The 25,741-nt window shown below is 38.0% G+C and overlaps 1 protein-coding gene across 2 annotated transcripts in view; it reads left to right on the top strand.

Moving 5' to 3' along the window:
- The window catches only part of KYNU (kynureninase), a 59,021-nt gene extending 46,989 nt beyond the window's left edge, over positions 1 to 12,032 (top strand). For both annotated transcript variants that reach the window (XM_075152713.1, XM_075152714.1), the window contains exons 11-14: positions 4,929 to 4,981; positions 6,486 to 6,571; positions 10,002 to 10,232; positions 11,707 to 12,032. In XM_075152713.1, the coding sequence (XP_075008814.1) occupies positions 4,929 to 4,981; positions 6,486 to 6,571; positions 10,002 to 10,232; positions 11,707 to 11,859 (523 nt within the window). In that variant the 3' untranslated portion in view covers positions 11,860 to 12,032. The remainder of the gene's footprint in view (positions 1 to 4,928; positions 4,982 to 6,485; positions 6,572 to 10,001; positions 10,233 to 11,706) is intronic.
- Positions 12,033 to 25,741: the final 13,709 nt, after the last annotated feature.

Here is a 25,741-nt window from a genome sequence, read left to right as displayed (position 1 = left end):
AGGAGTACTTTTGGGTTTTGGGAGCTGACTACTATTTGTTTGGTGGTTGTTTTTTGTTTTTTGTTTTTTGTTTTTTTTTTAAACCTGCCTTGAAAGCTGGGCAGAGCTGGATTCTGGATGTGGCATTAGTGATGTGGTACCACCATGTTCTCCTAGGCAGGAGGATGATGATCAAACACGGTCAAATCACCATGACTGAGGTCAGATGTTGTTTGTTCCTAGCTTCAGGCTGGCTCCAATGTCCAGGCTTTCTGTATTCTTTGAAGTTTAATTCTTAAGACCTCATGGCTTGTTTATTTAACACATTTCCTGCTAATGGAGTGATGTTGGAGACAGTTCTCTAAACCTGTGTCACACTCTACTGTGCATCTTCGTTGCCTGTTATAGGTCTTAAAGGTGTCAAGAGACATAAGCACAGGGAATGGATGTGCTATGGATGTGCTCTTCAACCAGCCAGTTGTGTCATGGACATATAGGACTGCAAGTAACTGAACTTAATGATTATTGTAGACCCTTTCATTCCTTTTCCTGCACAAGATTACGTTTGCAGACATAGCATAATATCTTCCTCAGTGTAATAAACTTAGGGAGCAGGGAGACATCTCATTAACTCCTCAGAGCTGATTCTTACTCATAACTAGAACAGTAGCATGAAAACTCAAACAAATCTTTGCCAACACCCAGAAGATTTTGCAAAAATAAAACGATGTGTGAACGAAGGGCTTAGCTGCCACCCAGCAGCTACATCAGCTGTTTTGCGGACACAGTCCACCCCAAAACTGCCTGTTTATGATTTAGCTTAGTCCATGGTTTCATAAACATAGTATGCTTTGCTGGTATATGCTCCTAATATAGATATAATCTAAGTAATGAATATGAAATTTCTAGATAGAATTGTGACCTGATAACAGAGAGAAGACAAACTGTTCCATGCCCAGTGAAGCTGACAAGTGTAATATAAAGTATCACTGATTTCACACTGCATTCCTGTTGTAGCTTTTCAACATGCTTTCTCACGGACGTAAAATGGTTTCTCACGCAATATAATGACAGGATACTTCCAGCACATTGCCCTGGATTGGATTGGGTGACATTAATAGTATTTCGCTGTTTTCTGTATCACTATTCAAGAGTTTCTTTTTTTTTTCTTGCCAAGAAGGGAAATGAGACCCGTGTTGCTTCAGGCTGTAAATTATAAATGAGTAGCATGATCATCTGTAACTTCGAAGCAAAGGTCAAAGGAATTTTTTTGTATTTTTTCTGTGTTCTTTAACTGGATCTTCTTTGATGTTTACACTGCACATACATCATGATCATTATATCCTACACTCTTGCATCATTAATGCAACTACAAACGAGATGACTCAAGTTATGAACAACCAGTGCTTCAGTCTAACATGGACAGATATGAAGGAGGAAAATGAGCTAAATAAAAATACTTATTGAAGGGATTATTCCCTGGTGTAAAGAGAGTATGACTAAATGAGAGGATTCTGTTCCTTTCTGGAGTCATTTTCCAACCCAGCAAATATTTGTTCATTGATTTGTAAAATAAGACAACATTTTGGGCTAAAAATAAGGAATTTGAAAACCTTTCAGCAATATTTCATTATATGCCTACTTGTTTCATGAAATTGAGCTAGTCACAGTTTGCTTTAAATTTTATGTGGCACATTTAAAAACTAGTTCTGTGCATAGACTGGAAAGCTGCAGAATTCCCTAGGAAAGTCTCAGTGCTATCAAACCACGAGGACATGGGTTTTATTTGAGGCACAAAATAGAACAATGCGTTATCTATTTTAAAAGTTATTTTCTTACAGAAGTGGGTTTGTAAGAATGTGCACACCTCACAGAAAAACCCACAGCTGATTCGGCACTAATTTACTCTCCTTTTTGGCATGATTGCAACGGGTTACATGTATGCTTTTGCTGCTGGATGGGGAGATGTTAGCTGTAGAGGTGCTCCAGGAGCACCTCTGCTGAGCAGCCGTGGGAGGCTGCGGGTGCTCGGGGCTGGCAGCAAGATGCCATCCAGGCACACACCACAAGCCGGCCATCGCTGGGATAAGCATTTCGATTAGTGCTGTGTTAAAACAAGACAAGTGCTCAGTTTGGGTACGTTTACATGTAAAGGGCAGTGACCAGTAAAACATTATTCTCAAAGGTTTATAGTGGAATGTTTGCAAATGTAGACCTTTTTCTTCTCCGACACCCTGTTTTTTAACACAATTTACAAAATGGGTTTTATCTGCAATGAAAAGGATGTAACTCTAGAGTCCTGTTACTATCAAGTTTAAGATGTTTTTAAACACAAGCACATCACATAAGTTTTTTCAGAGTCTTCCACATTATGTATTTTGCAAAGATTATGGTTTGGAATTCAAAATCAATTTAGATCTTGGTGCCTTTTTTTTTGAAGCAGGAATAGTCAAAATGGTGACTGCATTTCAAAATACTCATTTTACATGCAGAGTAACAACTCTTTAATAAGAAATTTTACTGCAGTATCTTAATGTGCAGTTTTATTGCCTGTTATTTTTAGTGAGCATTTATAAGGCCTTATGTTTGGGGTTTAACACCTTAGCTATTTCCCATCATAACAGGTTGAAATTTGGCATAGCAGTGGCAACCTTCATTTCAAAATTTTCACAGAAAATTGTAAACAGCAAATTGCTAGTTTGTAAAGATTTTGTTAATTTCCACACTTTGAAGCCTGTCAACTTAAATGTCAAATAATGTGACATCCATATGGACCATTAGATCAATGAGAGTGTAGGACCAGAGCTGCCTCAAAGTGCACATCCTGTAGTGACACCTCTGAAGTTCTAGAACAGCCAAAAAGCAAAAGAAAAAAAAAAAGAAAAAGCAAATTGTCAAAGTTATGGTAGGAAAGGGCAAGACAGCTAACACTGTCTTTAAAAAAATTCCTTCATTCTGTCATTTTGGAAAAGTTCTGAAATTTCAGTTTCCAAGTTGCAAATGTGGTGCTGCAGCAGAGATCTGCTTTTAAGCCAGCTTCAGAGTTAGCAAGTATTGAGCATTCAAAATGCAACCAGAGTGCTTTTCATCAGGCTCTATCTGGGTTATATTCTGGTTGATGTTTATTTTGTCTTTGCCTTTAGGATGTGGTCCAAACAGAAATAGTATTGTTTTCTCCTTGCTACAGAGTAATAGTCCAAATGTTATATTTCCCGTGGATATTTTTCTGTTTAAAACTTTTGGAATTCATGGAATGTGTGCCATTGACATTAGTAGTATGTTGTAGTAACATATTGTTGTAGTAACAATATTCAAGGTTTATAGTAAAATGTTCTACATGTATTATACAGTTCATATTATATAGCTGGAATATCTTTTATGATTCAAAGCATCAGTAACTGAGTCACTTGGGTAGAAGCTGCATTATACTTTATTTGGGGTATATTCATTTTGGCAATGTAATATCTCATTTGAAATGAATGTATATTGCACTATTGATTTTCATGGGTCTTAGAATAATAAAAACATCACGCAGCAATAAAGAAAAAAACATGCTTTTTCTGTATATGTTATGTTTGGATGCAGCTCAGAGCCTTTCATAGAAGTAAACATAAAACCTATGTTGTTATACAGAAATACGAAGTACTTTATTTTACACTATGCAGCACTCATATAACGAGCTTTTAACTCAACGTGGTCTTAATTCTGCAGAGCTAAGCTCTTTTAAGCATACTGCAAAGAAGTGCTCCCGCTTTAGAGAGGGGCAATGACTTTCTTTTTCCTTGTTTACTTCCAGGAAGGCTGACCTACCGAGAGTTTTACTTATAGATTTTTTTTACTACTACAAATTTTGAACACTTGCCAGGCTTCATTCCTAACAACTCTGTTACCTGGCATAGAGAAAACTGAGCAAAGCCTTGGAAGAAATGATGTCCAATATGTCCTATCCTGGAGACCTCAGAAAGTCAGGAAGGAGTCTGTGGTGGTGACTTCCTAATATTGTAATAGCATTGATACATGGGAAATGTCAAATAGTACTGACATTATTAGTCACCGATGTTACCATGTACTGAGTTAAGAAGTAGAGAACCCAAGAGAGGTGGGGAGAGACTCCTTGATTTTACAATATTGACCTTATCTGCAGTGCCTTGGGCACTAGGTGATCCAGTGCATCCAGCTGCTGTGGAAAACTGTTTATAGCTATGTCTTTGAGCATATTTTTCAGCAAATATGAGTTAATAATGTAGTGTCATCTTAATGTACAAGCTTGGATAAATGATTTGATTAAATGATAATTGATCTTTAATTTTTTTTCTGGAGATGATCTTAAAAAAAATTTTTTTGGATTAAACTGGTTTGGTTTTTATTTTAAAGAAATTTTTTTTTTAATAATAAGTTCAGTTCAGGGGAAGAAAAGTTTACTCAGAATTCACATTGCTGTCTCACAGTAAGGAAGAGGCAATGCCCGCACAATCCTCCTTCTGAGGTCCTGTTGTCTGTCTGCTGACCATCACTAACTCCATTTCTTCATGAAACTAAGTCAGATTTTATAACATTTTAGCCTTCAATATTTACTAAACTAAGTTTAAGGGGGGAGGGTTGAATTTAATGCCTTGGAACAAAACAGTGGAAATATTTCTGTTCTATTTTTTGTTTTGTGAAATGAATTCAGACAAAGTGGATATTGTTACAAATCAATAGTTAATTGAAAGATGTGGTACATTTTATCATTAATAGTTAAAGAGAAATTCCCAAAGAGTAATATTAAGTTTTTAGTGCTAGCTATTTATAGAATTTATTGCATTTTTATGTCATTGTTATAAATACAGTGTATTATTAGAAATGTATATATTTCTTAATCTTACTTATATATTTCTTAACCCTCAAATCTAAATTAAAAGACATTATACCAAGATTGCTATTAATTTACTTTCTTCACAAAATCTTAGGCTAATCGGCTGGTGGGGTCATGACTTCAAAACACGATTCCTCATGGAAAACAGTACGTACTTTTTACATTTTCAGTTTTACCTTATTTGATATATTAATATGTAACCAACTTCACTTTTATAGCAGTTTGAGTAGAAAGGATAGAACTTTGCATTTCCTCACTTACGTTAAAGGTATTAAGCTAAATGTAATGCAAATGGAGTTAACAAAATAAATGTGGGAATAAATTTGGTGTCCAGGCATACGGGTCTGACTGTCTGCTTCTAGACATTTTGCTGAAATGCCTTCAAAATGCAGATATAGAATATGGATGAAACTTTCAAAGTATCTCAGTGAATTAAACTCATAAGTCTCTGAGGAGCGAGGATCTGCTATCATTCATTTGGGTAATATCTTACTTTAGGATTAGTTCCACTGGAATTAACGAGAAATTGTATAAATAAAGGTAAGGCAACCTGATGTAAGTCATGAACTGCTACTAATGTTTCCACATCTCCAAATTCCTTGCGCTAGCGAAGGATTGGTTATAAGACAAAACCAAACCTGCTCTGAAATAGCTAAGTATTTATTGTCCCAATATGAAATGAGGGCTCCTTTCCAAATCTGACAGCTAGACTGTTCAGCTCCATTTCAAAGTATGGCAGAGAGAACATCCTGAGGGATGAGGAGGAGAAAGGAGCTTTTTGGTTTGATTGGTTGTTTTGTTTTTAATATATTTTTAATTTTCTGTGGCAGCACCTATTGATGTGACTTTGGCTGGAGAACACCTCTCTAATAGCCTCAGTCTGCTCTTTGTTTTCTGACCAAATGTAAGAGAGTGGCACCATGGAAAGCCAGCAGGAGACACAAATTGCCTTGAAATACTGTTAGAAGAACAACAACGTCGTTTATTCATTTCCATGGGCAGTTTATAAGGGAGAAGTTGAGCAATGATCATCATAAAATTAGCCAATCTGCTGTGCGTGAAAAGCATTTCCTCCACAGCATCCTCTTGCTCTGGTGCTGGAGCATGAAATATAAACGGTGACACAGAACTTACAGCGAGACTTTATAGATTTATTGAATAGATTTTGTGAAATTTCACAGCCTAAAGTCTATGCACCTTCTTTACGCAGCCTGAAGCTACACTTAGCTGCATATGCAGTCTCCCACGTGTCTTATCGGTTTAATAAAGTTAAGGAACGTGATTCCCTGCTCGTGGCAGCACCATGGCTCCACACGAGCGTGCCTCTGCTGACTTGGAATTTCTCTGTTTTGTGCCAGTGTTAAAAGAGATTCAAGTGTAAAGGTGGTGTTAACACACATCATTTAAACAAATTAATTGCGGTTTTCTAGTTCTTATGATGCTGCTAATGAAGTCTTCTGCTGGATAAAATTGGGCTTCTCTCGAAGTTAAAAATATTAGCTGTGAATAGATTACTATTTCCTTTTAATGACCGATTCCTACAGGCCACATTAGTGAAATATTTTATTGCGTGAGGACGGACTTCAAGATAAGGTCCAATCCATTAAAAGGAAGAAATCAAAAACACTAATATAAGCTATTCGTTTTCCAGAATTACAACTAAGTAAAGGAATTAATGGATTTCGGTTATCGAATCCTCCAATTTTACTGGTCTGTGCTCTGCAAGCTAGTTTAGAGGTAAGTAATTGCTTTACTTTGAGCCTGAATTTAAGAGTATAAAAATGCTGAATGTATGTTACGCGTATTATTGCTGTCTCCCTTAAAAAAATTTGCAGAATAGCTAAAAAGCGAAGGGGGGGAAATCAAAAGCAAACAAAATAACCCCACAACCCTGAGGGACCAAGGCCTTTAATAAATATACTCATCCCTTCGCTGTTCTCACAGTAGGACCCCATATACTTGAGGTTTTGCTGTTGGACCCAATATACTTGAGGTTTGCACCTCCAAGGTTGACCGCTGTTGGACCCAATATACTTGAGGTTTGCACCTCCAAGGTTGACTGCTAGCATTGTGTTTGTCTCGGCTTTTAGGGGCTCAGTGCAAACAGCAGCTTTTCCCATAGAGATATTCAGGGCTTGCCTGAGTGCAACTCATGCAAAGGATGCTGTTAGAGATGTTCCTAGGAAGGTATCATGTAACTCAAAAAAGTTGCATCCAGAGTTGCTTCTACATATATTTCCCTGGGCAAAACAGACTTAGCTCCTTTATAAAAGAAAATGGATGTGGCTACTACTTGGTGTCCTGGAGTCTAAATTGAACCAGTGGCTTGGGGAACCTAACCTCTGCTGTAGTCCTCATTATTAAACAGAAAAGACACAATCTGTCTGTGAATGCTTCCTAAAAGGGGAATTCATGAGTGTGGTATAGCTCCAGAATGGGTTTTGTTTCAGCTCTTCATTAGTTTTTTGGCGGCCAAAGGAGCAGAGCTCCATCTCCAACCCATCGCTATACGAATCACTGAGATCGCGATCTGTGGAAAGGGCAGTCCTGCCATACAGAGCTAATCCCTTCCTGGCTAGGAAAGGGTGACCCACGTGCTGAAAGCCCTCTGGTCCACCTTGGAGGGCACAATTCAGCCCTGTCTGAAAGCATGCAGCTGCCCTCCCAACACCTTGTATTGCGCTGTGTTTCATATCGACACATAGCAGCATTTCTCTTATGGATGATTCACCCCTGAAATGCAGGACTCTAGGTCTTTAGGGCTACAAAGGATGGTTTTACATAGATTTCCCTACTATATGCTACATATGCTATCATACTAAAATTTTTCCTAAGCTACTTTTCAAGCCTGCCTTGGTTAGCAAGGTTTTGCCATCAGCATAAAAGGGAGAAATTTATTTCTGCTAGCATTCCATTAATGTTAGTGTCACGGCAAAGCTGGTGTTGGAACAAAGAGAAATGTCCATACACTCTATGTCCCTCTTCTTTATTTACTGAAAAAACAGTATTGTAAGCAAATAAAGTCAGAAAATTGCCAGTTGTGCTCACTCCAGCTTACATGCAATGCTGAAGGACTGCAAAGGGCACGGCAATGCTTCTTGTTCTGCCTGACAATTTGTTTTGTTAGTCCTTAAACATCCAATATATTTTTTTAAACTTTATGTGACCTTCGAGATAAGATGAAAGCTTTTCTGCTATGACCCAGATTGTCAGTGCTCCAGTTTGTGTGGGTTGATGTCATTTAGCCCACTGCAGGGAGCCTCAAACAATGAGGGCTGAGCAGTTTCCATCGCCTCCCCTTTCCGTGCCTGCATTACCTTTTGGCACAGCCAGGATTTCCCAGTGCTAATTGCTCTAATACAGTGGGAAACAAAATAGTTTTCATGTCTGGCAAGAGATGGCTAGTGAAATTGCATGCCACCTTCACTGGGACACATTAAGCAGAAGGCAGTGTTTCCAATGGAAACAATGAAAACTGCAAGTGTTAATGGATGTTATTCCTCAATAATGCTTAAAGTGACTGTTATGGCAGTAGCTGCTCCCTTTTATGGAAAAAAGGGGAGCGCTCTACAGCCACATTTAAAAGATCTTTTTCAAAAAATTTCACTCAGGAGGCCAAATATTCCTTGCACAAAGCCTGAGCAAACAGATTTTTGCATGCCGCCTAAGGAGATCCATCCCTCACACTGCCGCAAAGCCCAGAAGAATAGGAGGCAGGTCCATTTTACCTCCAGTAACGTGTTGAACAGCCGTGTGTACGCTCTGCTTGCCCCTCTAGATTTTTGTTGACCTGTGCAAGTGCTGACTGCTGATGGCTCTGGTCCCTGTCACATTCACTTCTGTGAAATGTCTCCATGCAAAGTTTGTCTTACAGCAGCCATATTTTGTTTCACAGAAAACACATGTAGGAGCTTTTGGTTTTGTGCAGCATCTAGTGGTTGCATTATGGAGTAATACTTGGGATATTCTACAAAAGAGTGATTTCCAGATGCTGCTGGAAACCAGACCTTGTATTTTGAGTAGGATTTCTCAGTTGCCTCTTTATATGCTCTTCCAGGTTATGGTATAAGTAATCTTAAAAGTGTTACTCCTTAGTATGGAGCAGTGATTTCTTGAGAGTGAAGAGCATGGATTTTCATGCCGGACCTCTGCCTTGCCTCGGACTTTGCAGCTGCAGTCAGTGGAGGCATAATTGTCCACGAGCAGCTATATGGCATTTATGTACCAGAATCCGATTTGAAGTGACTATCGGGTACTTGCATGTCTATTTCTTGTCACCTTTCCCTGAAGCTACTTGCATGGGAAAATGAAAAGGGTTTTTTTGGGAAAGGTAGGGGTGAATTGTTTTGAGGGTCACATTTTCTGTTGTTCCCTGTAACTGAGCCTTTCCAGAGCACAAGCAGAAGCTGTCGCACCTCCTCCTGCTCCCAAACGCTTCTGCCACATTTTTTGGCCTTGTTTGTGTGTTGCAAAGTAGTATAGCCATTTTTAAGCAATCACTTTTGCATGTCTCATGATATTTTGAGTTTCTGCAGCTCACTAGTTCTCGTAGCTGTGTAAGAGCATAGAGATATTAAATCAGAATCAAGCAAATATTTTTTCTTCTTGAGGACTAGCAGAGACAGAGCCTGTACAGGACTTAAAACATTAAAGTCAATACATTAATACAAATTTTGTGTTTTCAAAGACAAGGGTTTGTAGATCAGTCATGATGCTTCAGTCTTGACCCTTGACTTTTATTACTTGAGGTACATACAAGTAAAATCTTGCATGTGATTTTAAGTTTCATGCAGCCCTGTTGAATGTATGGAGGATTTATGGATCCTCTTCAGATATGCAAAAGAATGCTCTCTTAGCAAACTGGTTTTGAGTGCAAATTCATTTATGCAGATATGGATGTATGTAAAACTTCAACAATAGACAGAAATGTCTTTCATTATCTAAGGACATTATCTATAATATCTATCTGATATTACCACTTGATTCCAATAATAATATGTACAGAGAAATCTGCTACCTAGGAAAGTAAGAATGACAGAGTTTGGTCCCTGTATTACCAAAAAGATTTAAGTTATTAAAAAGCTCAGAAATAGCCTTAGTATTCTTTACTTCCTTTTTATTTTCTATAGCAGCGCATTATCATTCTAATGATTTAAAATCATTACAGGTTTTTGGTCAAACTACAATGAAAGCATTGAGAAGGAAATCTGTTCTACTCACCGGTTACTTGGAATACCTGATAAAGTATTACTACAACGAGGATAAAACAAATCCAGAGAAGCCCTTTGTAAAAATAATCACGCCATCTCAGATTGAGGAAAGAGGATGCCAACTCACGCTAACTTTTTCCCTTCCAATCAAATCCGTGTTTAAAGAGCTGGAGAAGAGAGGGGTAGCTGTGAGTAAACAAAATTCATCTTCTAACGCACTGTTTTGTGAACCTATACCTCTACCAAAGTAATAATTTTGCTTTTATTCAAATATAGTCTTGTATAAGGCCAAAAAAGATTGGGAATGATGAAAATTGCTTACATAGCACCTTCAATCTTTAGCTGTGCAAACAATCAAATAAGTAGAGTTATTTTATAAATTATTTGTTAGTCTGGATATTGTCTTTTCTCTATTGATTTATTTCCAGTAGCTCTGCGAGTAGCACCCAGGAGCCACTACTGAGGTTAGATCTGTTTTATGGGTGTATTATGATGGGGGAGACATTACAGATCTGAAGCTGATGGAAATATAGGAGGAAAAAAAAAAAAAGAAAAAAACCCCAAATCACTGGAAAAACTCGAATATGAGTATGTTAGAGCTGTCCAGTGCAATGTACTGCCTGCACAGGCCTCTCCTGTTCGGCTTGTCCAGGTCCCCTTCCTGTGGGTCCAGGCGTGAGGCCAGAGACCACAAAGAGGACATCTGTGCCACCCCAGGGTGCTGGCAGTCAGCAGAGCTCAAGGGGTGCTCATCATCCTCAATGCCACAACTCGCACACCAAACCCTTGCTCTTTGCAAGGCATCGCGGTGGAGAAATGAAAAAGCTCTCATTCCCTCAGAGATGTGTTTTATCACTCAGAAAAAGAGGCCACTGAACGGCAGCGCCATGTAATGGCACGGTTACCAGTGAGCACTGCTCAAAAAGAATAAAAGCTAAATTTAAGGCTATACATTTGGTGATTTAGAAGTGCTGGGAGGTGAGGCTGATGGCGTAATGACATATACATGATACATGAGTTTTATTTCTGCTGGTGACTTGTGTCCCCAAAGGGCAACTCTTCTAGGCTAAATATGCTGCTGTTTTGGTGCTGCCAGGGAATTCCAGGAACTGCTGCTTTTAAGAGGGCACGGGGCCTTACACTGTTGGCTTGTCTTCGCAATGCAGTAATGCACTTCAAATATGAGAGATTATTCTATTCAGCAAAATGTTCAAATTCATGGGGGGGGGGCGGGGAAGAAAAATACCGCAAGCCCTGCGACATTACTTGTATCTGTAGTACAAGACACTCTGTCACACTGGCATGGTTCTGTTTTGTGGTGGCTTTTTTGTCACCTGTGTGTCTCTTCAACTATGGGTTGCTATAGGCGCTAAGGTGAATTACGGGGCTACACAACTGGTTTAGAACCCCTCAATGGCACTGCTAGAGTCCTGCCCATCCTGAGCCTTGCATCCCTTTTTTAGGCAACACACCACTCTTCTTGTTATGTTCTTCACAATAATGCTCCTCACAGTACTTTCTTGGGGGTCCCAAAGTTTTTATGTGTCTCCTTGTCAGTCCAGTCATTATTCCTCGAAGACAAGGATGACATTGAAAAATGTAGACTGACAGATAAATATGAAGTGACCTGAATGTCCTAAGCGTTCTCTTTCTGTTTTGCAGTGTGACATGCGAGAACCAAATGCTCTTCGTGTTGCCCCAGTTCCTCTCTACAATTCTTTCCATGATGTGCACAGATTTCTTGAAATCCTGGGATCTGCAATTACATCTTCAAAACAAACTGCAAACAATACTGCGCTATCCGGTTCTTATTGATGGCTCAGCTGTATCTTTTAATCTATTTCTGACTAAGATGCATTTATCCCGCTGAGCGATTCTTTGCTTCGAGTAGACTGAGCTATATCCCATGCAATTTGCAAAAAAATGACTGTGCTTGAATAGTTATTTACAACAGACATAGTTTTATTAAAGCTCATATTTCCACTCTGCTTTGACTTTGACTTCATGAATTAGTATGCTTTGTATATTTTAATGGGCCTTTTCTTAAACATTTTATGTAGTTTTATTACATTAGCTTTGAGAAGCATAGAAGAATTGCTATCAACTGGAACAGGAATGAAAAAAAAAATCCCTTCTTTATTATAAAAATGATGCACAATAAAAAGTGGAAAATAGACAAATCACCAACAGTAAAAAGATACAGTCCAATTTACATTTTTAATTTATCAATTCTATTTAAAGTACATGGTATACTTGAAAAGTAAAAGTTGAACAATTAGTTGTTTAAAAACTGTTAACTGCTGCATACTGGATTTTTCAAAGGGCCTAACATTTTGAAAATCTAGTTTAATTAGTGATTTAATTGAAGAATGAATGAAGAATGAATGTTCTTTGGTGTGATACAGTTGGCTAAAACAAAACATTTACTCTTTATCTTTCTAGGTAGCCATCTTGGAGACGATATACTTGAGAAAGCTGAGAGCAATTTTAAATTTGTGTAAGCCAGTGCGAAGGGCTGTATGAGCACTTACTGCAGTTTTAACAAGGCTTATTTCGGATTAGGCAAAATGAACTCTGAACTGTATAAGCAGCAGCAAAATATCTCATTGTTAACTCAGAGTGGGGCCCAAATTTTTACAGAAATTTGCACTAGACAGCTAAAAGCAATGAAGAAAAACTGCTTACATTTAACCAACACTTTACTGGAGTTGTTTTAAGACATAAATAACACCTTGACATAAATGGCAACTAAGATCCTAAGTCTGCAGCTATTCAGACTATTCATACCCTTTTTCAAGAACCAACTAAAACTTTCTCTCTGATGATACACAATGTGTCTGATTTTTGGTATGAAACACTTAGAAAATTACTTTTGGTTGTCCTTTTTATTCCAGGGTGAGTGAGGATTTGGGGGAAGTGAGGACTGCTCCATTTTGACTCAAGGGCATTTTTGCTGGTTGAAATTTTCACACTCTTTGAGCATCTCCTGCTGCACAGGGAAACCCAAAGGACTTTGCAGTGTCTACCTGTGCTCTAAAATTCCCTCCAAATGGGTAGTTTTAAAATTCCTGCTGCAATAATACCTATTTCATTGGTTGTAATGTGTAAGGGAAAGCTGAAAGAACTGCAAATAAAGCATTTGTTGGTATTTTTAGCACCTGTGAGGAGTAAGAACAGCTTCTTAAACTAGAATATTGTTATAAAGAATAGCACAGGAATCTTAATCAGTTGGAAAGCTCTGGCTCGCTCAAGAGGTTTTGATTACGTTGACGTCATCACTCTCTAATTCAGCTGAGACTGTATCATTTTATTGCAGACCAGGTATCTGTATTTCGGTGGCTGTGGTTTTATTTTTATACTTGCATCTGCAGCACAGATACTTTCATCTGTCAAGTGACACGATCTTAGAAAACGACCGTTTTCCATAAAGGGACTGTTGATGAAAAAAGCACTGAATATAAAACTGTGATGGTCCACAGTGTTTAAAAGGGATTTGATTCATTGCCAGTGCCTTTGAAGCACTTGTGCTGCTGCACAGGTCTGGCTAACAGTCAGTTAGGCCTTCCCTATAAAGTTAGGCAAGCTTAATATAAATCCAGATATGAGTCTAGGTCATAGTATAATATACCTTATTTTGATAACAGCTGGACCTTGGTTGTGCAGGACAAGGATAAACCCAGGAAGAGTAAGAACCTCAAAACCTCTTTCTAAATAGCACCTAGACATCAGGTTTAGACTATCTGTCTCGGAAGTTACAGGGAGATAAATGGTGAATTTTGAGGTCGCAGTGTGGCATCTGCAATGAATTCATGAATTGTGAAAACAATTCCTTGTGTCTCTGATGAGGAAAGTGAACGAAGTAGGGTAGGTAAAATACTTACTGAATCTACAGAGTCCAGGTTCCCAAGGATAACAGATTATTAATAAATGTTTAATAGTATTTTGTCTTTTAGTAACATTTCAGGTTACAGGTACAAATATTGACTTTATAAATAAGCATTTGTGTTCCTTTTGATGGATTTGATTAAATTCAGTGCGTCAAAACTCACTTATTCCAACTTTTCTGAATTACTCTCTCTTTTTTACCTATGAGCTGTGAAGATAAACATGAAAGCTCCTTGCTTTTGTAGACATATATATAAATTCAGAAACTTATTTCCAAAAAATGAGGGGAGGCTATATTGCATATTACTGAAACAAAATTGCAGCATAAGCACCAGTTTTACATGGTCTTTCCCTACTTGTAGTAAAAGTTTTGCAAAATGAATAATACTGAAAGTTAACATTAGGTGTCAGTATTTTACATATTATTTAGCAAGAGAATATCAAGTGAAGAGCTTCTGTGCAAAAAAAAAAAAAAAAAAAAAAAAGAGTATTACACTCAGCTTTTTCAGTTAGAGTAATATCAGGAATGATTATGTGTGAAATAATTAATTGTATATATCCTGAATGCTTCTTGCTAGTTACATCTCTGATTTAAAATTGAGTATTAAGTACTACTGCTTTCTAATTGTAATAACATTTAGTTCTTGGATTGTCTGAAGAAATTACATTTTTCAAAGTAAACTGCAAGACATGAATGTCTGTAAATGGCAGAAAATTGATACCCAGGTAGAGTGATAAAATGCCTATAAAATGAAGAAAGATAAACATGAATATGTAGAACCCTGGTTGTATATGATCTTTCTCAGCACAACACAATTTAGTACCGTACAGATCTCTCAAACTCACTGCAACTGTTGAACATGAGGGAAAAAATACTACAGGATTCATTTGTGCATTTTTTATCCTGTTTTGCCATGGGAAGACTAAAGAGAAGGCAAAGTCCTCTTTCATAAGCAGAAAAGGTTTTTTTTTGTTTTCCAAAAAACCAGTACACTATGAGTTAAGAAAAAGGTATGACATATAGTTATTTTCTCATCTGAGCTTGTTGCATGATTGAGAATGGGAAGGACATGACCCATTTGAAGAGCTTAAGATGCAAAACATGGGGAGCCCTTGGTCTGACTACTGCAGAATCCACCTTGCTTTCATTTTATCAGCAGAGTATTATCCATAGGTAGATTAAGCAAGAAAGATGAAAGGAGAACGAAAGGATGGAAGATAATAAAACAAAATAATTAACTTTTTAACCTATGTTACATTGAGTTATGGTCATGTTCCTGAACATAACTGGGTACAAGTGGGAATTCCCCATGAAGTTCTAGCCCTGGAGTAAGGATGGGCTTTGGTTGTGTTCAAAAAAGGTGAAAATAAGCATCTAGGGTTAAATCCGCATAGGGGCTTTACAGGATGTGCAAACATCAAAGCAGTGACAGCAATATAATGAAGACATGGCCAAGATAGGTGTGTTATTTCATATACTTGCTTATAAAACCCACTAGTTCCAGATGCAATTAACATGTCATGATCTAACATGTTTCAGAGGGAGCTGACCTGCTCAGAGACCCTTAAAAATCTCAGCAGGTTCCCATCTGAACCTCTGGGCACCCAAACTGATGAAAATATGTTTCTGAAAAGCTAGCCACTCTTTCCGACCAGCTGAGAGACAGTTTTGCACTGTAAGCTTAAACTTTTGTCAATATTTGTGAAATACATTTAGAAAGCTTATTCAGAAATGAATAAGTTATAGATCAGTAATTCATACTTCTTATATTCCAAGTTTTTATTACCTAAACTTACTCTTCTAAGCATCATTTTATGTTTCTAGTTAAATATAAGTGAGAATTGATTGGGGTATTTCTCAATGGAATTCTATCTTTATTTCATCATAATTGCTTCATATTTGAATAATGACAGATGAACTACTTCATTCAATTGCAGTTTTAAGGCTTTGAAGTCACAATAGCAGCAAAGGATTTAAATCCTGAAGCCATTATTATGGCAGAGGAGACATCAGGGAAAAGGAAAACTTATGGTCGTGTAATTTTCTAGACAGAAAAATACTTCTGCGGTTGCACTTTTTTTCTTTTTGGTTTTTTTTTTTTTTTCCTGGACATTTTGCTAACGCTAAGAGGATCCACTAAACTTCAACAAAATGAAGTAGCTGCAACTTCTAGCAAAACAAATGGCTTCCATCTACCCTGGAAGAAGACATTAGAAATGCTGAATGAGAGTCTGTGCTGTAAGTAAACTTCTGTAGTTATTTTGCTTTGGAGCTAGCTACAAACCATTTAAAATTCTAGGCAGCTGCAATACAGTATTTCACCAATAAAGAGTTCATTAGATCTTTTTTCTCTCTGACATTTACATCTAGTCCTGAGTACATGTTAATACTCCAAGGTATGAATTTCAAAGTTCCCTTTATCTTTGTGTACAGTTTTAAGCAATTAATCAAATGATAAAAAATAGCTTTAAAAATAAGAAACGAATTGTGAATTTAAAGTATATGTTCAAAAAGTTGCTGCATTATAATTTGTGGGGGACAGGGCCGCTTATCAACTGAGCTGAGTGCAGAAGTTCTTTTTTTTTTTAAACTTACATTTTATTGAAGGATTTTGAAGAGATCATCAAATTGTTAAAACATGACCAAGTCGTACATCCAGGATAGTTCTTTCTCCTAGGAGACTACATCAAAGTGGGAGAGACATAGAAAAATCATTATTTAATACGTTCAAAATGACTCCCATGTGGGGCAAGATTTATACAGGCTTCTGAAATAAGCATGGGGGCAAGCAGCATCGAAAACCCTTCATTTGAAATAAAAGCAAATGGCAGTCTTATCCTCACAGTGCCAGGTATAAATATGAAGATATATAAAAAAACTTTTCCAATTCTTTCTTCATTTCTGAATGAAAGAAAGCATCTGAGCACTAGACATACCACTGCAGCTTGAAAGGAATTATGCCTTCTGGGCTGCCACCCGCCCGGTGGAGTATAGATTGTGTAGATGCCCGTATAGATTGCAGCATAGTTCATGGTCTCACCTATTGCAACACAGAGCGAGTTCCCTGCTACCGGAGAGACTGTTTTTAGTGGGATAGGTGTTACCATATGCTTGTGGAAATAGAATCGAGTCTCGTGGGTCCAACTTACAACTCTGTTACTTTGCAAATTTTCCTGCTGCCTCGGTTTACCGTCTGGGAGAGAGCAGGAGGTGAGGTGGTTGTTGCAAGCCTGCCTGCAACAACCTTAACCGATACTTAAGCACAAGATACTAAGAACTGGGAGCTATTAAAATGTCATTAATCAATCTCCACAGAAGCAGGACTGTAATATATTTTCTCTTTTAGCAGTGAGGTATGTCTGATGTACCTCATGCATATTGACACTGTGTTTCTTTTTAATGAGTGTTTTATTTGAATTTCCACCTGGGAGGTGAAAGGAAATTTTCAGAAATATTCATCCTTCAGACAAGACATAGAAGCAGTTTTAATGTCTTAGCTGAAACTGTATGCAAAGTGCTCAGATGCTCCTGTGTGCGAAATCGAATTTAAACCAGTGTGGTCAAGAGGCAACAGATTCTGCCGGTTCTTACCTTCTTGGACAGAACAACACCTTGCAGCTGGGTAACTTGCAAATACGTAGACGTTTCTTTTTAAGGACACTCCTAGACTTCCCTGTACTGCTGCTTCCTACAGAGAAAAATATGGTGATGGTGTCCTTAGAGAAATTGTCTGTGACTGAAAGTCCAGATTCACCTGCCTCTGAGTTCTCTTAGTTGCCTGTGAAAGGGTTATTTTTCCCGATTCCACAGCTGAGTTTCTGTATCAATGAGACTGTAAAAATGGTTTTGATCTGACAGCTATATAAAGTAGAATCTATGAGTGAGGGGCAAATATAATGGTTAATAACACACATTTCTTTACAATAGGTTATCTTCAAAGTTCTTCAGCCCATCAGCTTGGAAAAGGTTTCACCCACTAGAATAGTGGATTGAGGGCTTCACTCTTCATGATCCAAGACCAAAGCAGTGCTTTGGTCTCCCGAGCAGCCCAGTCAAAGCAAGTATTGAGAAAAGCTTCCTAGCATACCCCAACTGGATAAAACCCAGCAGCAAGTAGAGCAATGGTAGTTATTCTGGCAGAAAAGTGCGTGGTGGAGCCATCAGCCGTACTAAGAAGAGCTCACTTGGTGGGAACACAACCCTGGGAGGAGGTCCTCTGCATATTACACCACTGTCAGCCTAAGGGAATTCCATGTTTTTTCCGTTTTTATAAATAGATGCTAACCAACAGCTGCAATTGTGTAGAGATATTGTGGGGGAGGACGGGCAGGTAACACGCGAGCTTCATCCTGGAGAGGTGTGCTGCCAAGTGTGCCAGAGCCATTGAGCCCAGCAGGAACTGGCAAAAAGTTGAGAGACTTTTTTCTCTGCTCAATTCAGGGTAAATCTGCTCAATACAGGGGTAGTGGAAAGCCCTACTGAAGCCTAGTTCCCTTCGCTGGCGATGCAGTCTGCCTTCGGGGTGCCTGACCTCCTCTCCACCCAGTAGGGAACCTCAGGACACAATTTGATTTCTGCGGTTCGCCGTCCCGGTGTCAGGTATTTCAGTTTTGCTGATTATGAAGTCGTGCTAAAGTGCATTTTGAGACCTCACACTTGGTTTCTAGAATCTAATGGTTGATTATGTTTCCTGTTTTCCTAGATCATATCCTGTTTAATATACAGTTGTGCAAAAATGGCTTATTAAGATAATGGCATACAACATATATAGTGGCATGTTAAAAAATAGTGGAACTTGACTTTCAAATTGATGTGAAAATCCCATCCGTTATCATTGCTTATGACTTCTAGTTTGAACATAGTTCAGTGGCCAATTAATTTAACGAATTTAAAAACCTCTTTATAGCATCTAAGTTTCATCTGTTGTTGAATGAACTTGAGTTAAATAAGGTAAACTCCTTCTGGACCAAAGCAGGAGTGCCAAGTACACTGAATTCTGGAAAGAAATTACTCTAAACTTCTCAAATTTAACCAATAAATCAAAGACTACTGCTCTGTATCAGATATGGATGAAGGATAATGCTATGGGTCAATTTCTGGAAGATCCTAAATTCTGTGGAAGTGTGGACATAGCATATGACTGTTTCATTTTCATTAGTATTCTTATTTTATTTAAACTTTCTTGCTTTAACTGGATATTAAATCTGAAGTGATAAAATACCAGAAAAAGTATGAATCACCAAAATTACATGCTAAAGTCTGTTATCTTGACATTTTTCTGAATGAATATTGAAATGCTTAGCAAAAAAAAAAATCTTGAAATTCCTCCATCAGTAATCAGACCCAGACTTTACTTGAAAAAAAAATCCTTTTTATATTTAGTTATGAAAAGCATGCTCTTAATTATAATGATGTTCATTAAAACAAATGCCTTGAAAGACTACTATTTTCAATTCAAAGGCTCTTCAAAAAACATCTGAAAAAACCCATAATCTACAATAAATCTATCCTGGAAAAATCTTAGACAGAAAAACATACCAACAGAATGTATGTGATATATATGTACATCTATATGTGTGTATATGTGTACTGTTCTTCAGAGAATCAAGAGGTTTGGTTCTGCGTTCTATTTTTTTCACACTTATAGAAAGTGTAAGAAGTGGTTTAATTTGATGAAATCAAACATTCAATGAAAACAAAGGCATTAGCTCTGAAATAAGACATCAGTTTTACACGGCTATAGATCCTTTGAACTTGGATGACATTGTCTCTGAGGACAAGATGTTTGATGAATTTTAGACTTTAAAGCCTTTAGTAGGAAAAATTAGTCCAGAATCTGTTCCTGTAGGACGGGAAAAAATAATTCACTCTTCAAAAGATCAGGAAAAAAATGATGTCATTTTCTATTTCCCTTAAGTACCTTTCCTTCAGATGCTTATATTGGAAGAGGCTCAACAGGCATGAATTTAGGGGCTTATGCTCCTAGTGATCTGGGCATTTATGTCCTCTCTGCACAGAATGTTCAGGAGAAAAAAAAAACAACACACCCTTAGAATATAAGAATAAAGGGATCTATGGCTACGATGGTCTTAAAAAACATCACTGACTAATTTTAATCTATTAACTTAATATAATGAACATAATGATTTGTGTAAAATGACGTTACCCCTGTTATATGCCAAATCTGTTAGGAACAGCTGCTTTGCATTCAGTACATCATACTGACATACACTGCAGAATTATAATGCTTAAATTTTTTTTCATTAAGGGCCTATTTTAGACTTGCAAGCTTGTGCACAAGGGGAGAAGGGCTGGTGCCTCCATCGCACTGTCGCTGTTAAAGGTTATCAAAAAAACCTCTTGGCTCTGTGAAGAAATGAGTAATGCGTGCAAGTTGGTTTTGCAGACCCTGTTCCAAGGGAAAAATAAACCAGGATTAAAAAGTCTCGCAGAGAACATTTTTCCCAACAGGCCTAACGTTCAATGCTTTTTTGCTCAGAACAACTAGAAGGGCCATGATAACTGAAGCTTGAAATAAAGGTGAATTGATAACACAGGTGGGGAGGTGGACTAAAGTCTAGACTAAAGACTAACTGAGTCTTTATAGAGGCACAGAGGCTGCAGCAAAGATGCGGTTCTGCTGACACTCCTGTCCGTGTGCATGACCAAGCAGTGGGGGCTGCTACCTGCAGTGTCACACACGTCTTAAACTCCCTCTCTCCCTCTTTCCTAAATCCAAAATACTCCTAAAAACCTAAAAATATCCCCTAACCCTAAATACTACTTGCCTTTTGAACGGCCAATGATACACGCTGTCCTATTGCAGAGCTTGTCTGGACTAATAGAAATAATGGATCGGGATGAATGCTTTTCACAGCTCAGAAGGTATAATTCTGGCTGATAAGAAATTAGTATTATAATTTTTTTGCTAAACACACCCCCGCATCAGGCAAGAGTGGAGATGTAAAACATGCTATGTACACTGCTATTGTAGTGTAAAGGTGATTCTTCTGTGATAACCTACAGGTATAGTAGTTACCTATAGGTAACTACAGCATCAGAATATGACAGTGCTGTGTATCTGCTTCAGGAGAGTCCCTATTAAGTTTGGCAGGTATAGAATAAAAAGGGGCTCATAAAAGCAAGATTACAAGCATGAACCAGAGGAAAGGGGAGGACAGAGTGGTCTTGAGAAACAAAGGAAACGGAAGTATATGACTTCAGAGACCACAGACTATAGAGATCAGAAGGAACTGAAAAACTGGAACAATCTCAAAAGCTATAGAATGAAGGCTATCAGTTTTCTATTCTTGCCTGCTTGAAGCAAGCTGAAATTAAATGTGTTTGTGCAGACGTGTTGGAGTGGTCTGAATAAAGACCTCCTTATTTTCTGTAGGTGGCTGCTGTGAAGAAGTCTTTCAAGAAGTGCAAACAGGTAACACATCTAATAACCTAGTGACTATTAGTTACACTAGTGGGGCATTTCATTTTTTCTGTCTTTTTTTTTTTTCCTCCCCTAAATCTGAATACCCCTGTTCACCACTAACCAGTAAGATTTCCTGACATCTCCCAGATCATATGAGAATGTACAATAGTGATTGAATGTCAGAAGGTGGGAGCTGGGGAACAGGGCAATGGAGTACAGACATGTACAAAAACTAGAAGTATCCTTGTATTACGTGGGCAAATAAAATCATAGGAAGCAATTGGAACTGACATAATGAATTATTTAATTCAACTAGCTGCTTCAAGTCTTTGACGAACTGATTCATGTTTTTGTTTCCCAGTCCATTTCAGGCAGCATAGTCTCCCCTGAAAGCTTCTGGACAGAGAAGAGAGAGGACAATCATCTGTCTGCAGAGGAGTTTTACTTCCTGCATCTGACTTTCTCTTGTTTTTATTGACTTCTTTTTTCTTGCACAACTGCCCAGGCAGTTCTGACTCACTCTGCGATGGCAGCATGGGAGGGAGCAGAGCGAGCGCAGAGCCTACCACAGGGATAAAAGCCATATTGGGAAGAGACAAGCAATGACATCAGCAATTCCTATTTCCACTAGATTTGATGGAGGCCGCATTATTTTTGTGAACGCCTTGGATTGCTGTATGCTTCCATTTATCTTTTTGTGAATGTGCAATTTGATACTGTAGAAATGAGCCTCTTCTTCCTCAAAGGCTGAAGCAAAAGAAGAGAATATCCCAGAACATCTCAGCTTTCTTCTGCATTCATCCTCAGCGTGGGATTTTACAGGGCTTGATACTTCCCCCACTGTTATTCACCATGTAGCTGAAGCTTTTTTAATAGAGGTAGAAACAGCACTGGCTGGAGTATCAGTTTTATATCAAGGACAGCCACTTCATACTTCCTTTACTGTGAAAACATTGACAGCTTTTGGAACGTCTCCAGTCAACAAGCTACTGGCATGGAGAGTTTGGGTCACACCTGAAGCCAGTGGTGAACACCAGGGAGAAGAGAAGGGCTTTGAAGAGGATTTTGCTAGCACCCATTTGTAACCTGACTTGCTCACGGGTGCACAGATTAAGATATTGTCACCCAAAGTGCATGACTCATTTGTCTTTTTAAGGTCCGTTATTGTGTGATGTAAAACCACCTTTTTGGCAGTTTGGTATTGTAACACTTTTAGCACTCAGAGGCCTAACACTCCAGAAAATGCATTTACACTGCATTTAAAGCTTGCATGTAACTAAATCCTGTCAAGGAAAGTCTTTACATAATGCATCAACATATGCTGGGGTTTTGTCTCTTTTTTAGTACAGTATAGCTACACAATGGGTTGGAGTAGCTTTTCTAAGTTATTAAAAATAGCCCTAGGCAAGGCTGGCCTTTAAAATAAGCGTCAAGATCCCTAAAACACCTGGGAAAGTAGAACCAGTTTGGACTTATGTAGAACTTTCTTCCTCAGTAGTTTTCATTAACTTCAGTGTCCTAATTTTTTTTTAAACAGTGAAAAATGACATGAGGTAGGCTTGAAAAATAATAAGTGTAAAAATAAAGAAAGAAATATGTTTTTTCCTTAGCTATGAATATTTCTAAATCCAAACCTCATTATAAGGCAAAATGATCTTTATTAGGAAGTAAATGCCCAAAGAATTCTGTCCTAAACTTCTCTGCTGCTTTGTAAAATATATCTGTCATCAAAACTTTAGCAGCTAAGCTATTATAAGAGATGTTTTAATGCAAGATCATTTGTCTCCTAAAATTTGAATGTTGTGGGTTTTAGACCTCAAGTCACAGCGCATATGTTCCTTCCATACAGGCAACATTAAACTGCTGGAGAATCTCTAAAGATCTATTTTCTACCACCTGTGACAATTTTTTTAAAAATATCTTTTGCGCTTTTAAGACTGCAGTAAGTAAAATGGATTGTTTAGGGGAAAAATCAGCTCAGATTAAAAGGCTTTGGAAGATGATACCAGAATGTTTATAATGCATGTTATGGTTGAGAGGGTTGTGTGAATTTAACCATTACTGTGTATTTACATTGACATTTACATACAAGTTCCGATATAATAAGCATTTATTGCCCAAGCAGGTAATATTAGAGACTGCTGTTAACTTGGACTATAAACTATTGGAGCTGTTACGTGGCCGTGTGCATGGCCTTCTCGATACATAAGAATGTGCTCCTAGAAATGTTTTTACTGGGATTAAATATTCAAAGCCCTCATAGCGAAAAAAAAAGGCTACTGAATGGACATCAGCTCTCTGAGCAAACAATTGCTGTGAGCAAGAATATGAATTACTGTCCATACAGACATAATTCTTTGTTCTCCTTTTTAATTTAAATATTTTAAAACCTACTGCAAATATGAAAAATATCATTTCTCTGGTGAAGAATGTGGGAAATAACACATTATTTCTTCATTATCACATAGTCTGCTAGTTTCCTAGGGTTTTTCCCAGTGAATTGTAAAGTTTTGGAACTTTATCCATTTTTATTAATAAAAAAATATTTTCTTCTGGAACCAGCCATTGCATGCACAGTTGTTCTTCCAGGCTTGTGCCTGCATGCTATCCAGGTTTGTATTGTCTATTATGGCTCGATTTACCCACTGAATTAGATTTGCCACTGGGTGCCTGCTATACAAGCCAGACTATGGGCTGCCTGTCAGTCATTCCAACAGAAAGTAAAGGCTGAACGAAGCAAAAGGAAAAAAAAGTCAAGTTTTCTTTCCCCCTCAGGAGACTGCTGGTCCAGAACAAGTCTTGGAATCACTGTTCAAGCTCCTGATGAAACTTATGATACTTCTTGAATTTATTAGACCTGAGTTGGTAACAGCTGCTGGGCATTCAGCATCCTCAGTCAATAGCGATTTTTAAAACTGTTGTTTTAGCCTTAATGCTCTGTGCTCTCAGTTATGAGATGTGGAAATCTGGATGTTCACCAACTTGATGACATGTCTCATAAGCAATGAGGCCATGAGTCACTGAAATAAGGACAAGAAATCTGAGCTTCAGAAATGATGCTCCATCTTTAACTTGCACAGCAAACATGTGAGGACCAACCTATTGAGCAGAAATCTGCTCCAGGTGACGTCTATGCAGTTTCTGTTTCCTGTTTAGTTTTGCTTGATTAAAAGAGCTTTTAGATTTTTGCTAAATTGTTTTTTTTGCACATCTAAAGTATTTTCAGCCTTCCAGAGATGACACAGGAAGCTTGTGCTGCATAAGTTTAAGCGGTGTGCAAAGCTGCCATCCTTTTATAGAATTTTGTCACTACTGACATACTGTCAAATGGATGCGAAGGAAATCAGACGGAGTATGCAACTTGACTTGAAATGTCAGGTGTACAGTGAAAGACATTTTCATGAAAAATGTCATGTCCCTGGTAATCTAGGTTTTGGACAAGGTAACATAGGCAAGTTCTGCTGCAGTATTTTACAGGTTTGCTGATGGTTTCTTCACATTTTAGTGATGAAGTTCTGTTGTCCATACTGTTCACAAATATTTTGTAATTGTGAAAATGCTTTTGATGGTTTTATTTGAGGAAAATCTTAAGATCTACATGATTACAATAGATTTTTCAATTAAAATTTATTCCATATGACAAAATTAATTGAAACATATACTGTTTTTAAAAAAGCTAGCAATTAATTAGTGCTGCTGCAAGTTCTTTAAGCACTAGCAGTTGTTAGTTTACAGAAAAGCACAGTATTGCTTTCTCACCTCCTCATACCTGGGAGAAACAACTCATCACCATTCATAAGCAACATCCACATTTTTGTTCCAAAAGTCCATCTTTAAAATACATCCCTAAAACACAGTGCCCACAAAGAAATGATATTTTAGTTTAGAAAGGGGAAGACCAGCTGTCATGCTGTTCAACTCCCTCTTGTATCTGTGCGTTCGTGTTACCTCTTGGCATACGTAATAAGCGTTTGGGAACAAGGACGGTCTTGGTTCTGGCTTTGTACGGCCTTTAGCATAATTGGATCTTTGGCCATGAAATGGAGTTTGTAGAAGTTACTACAAAATCAATAATAATAATGTAAGGATCACTCTGTAGCCTAATAGCTCTGCCATTCCTTCAGCAGTGCTATGTTCCCCCTTTTTCTTTCTGGCATTCCTCTTGAGTCCCTAAAGGTCGTTTCCCATGTGCTTCAGTAAGTGCATGAGGTACTAAAGCTGTTCTCTATGGGAAATTTCTTGCATCTTTTTTTGCTGCAATAGGAAATGATCTGCCTGCAAATCAGTCTTTTTTTTTTTTTTGCAGCCTTGTAAAATTTGTCATGATCCCTTTCTATGTCTTCCTAAGCTCCACTCCAGCCACAGCTCTAGCCCTTGTTTCCTAA

The sequence above is a fragment of the Calonectris borealis genome, chromosome 6 (assembly GCF_964195595.1).
Source record: "Calonectris borealis chromosome 6, bCalBor7.hap1.2, whole genome shotgun sequence".
NCBI lineage: Eukaryota > Metazoa > Chordata > Aves > Procellariiformes > Procellariidae > Calonectris > Calonectris borealis.
This window is presented reverse-complemented; position numbering and strand designations above follow the sequence as displayed.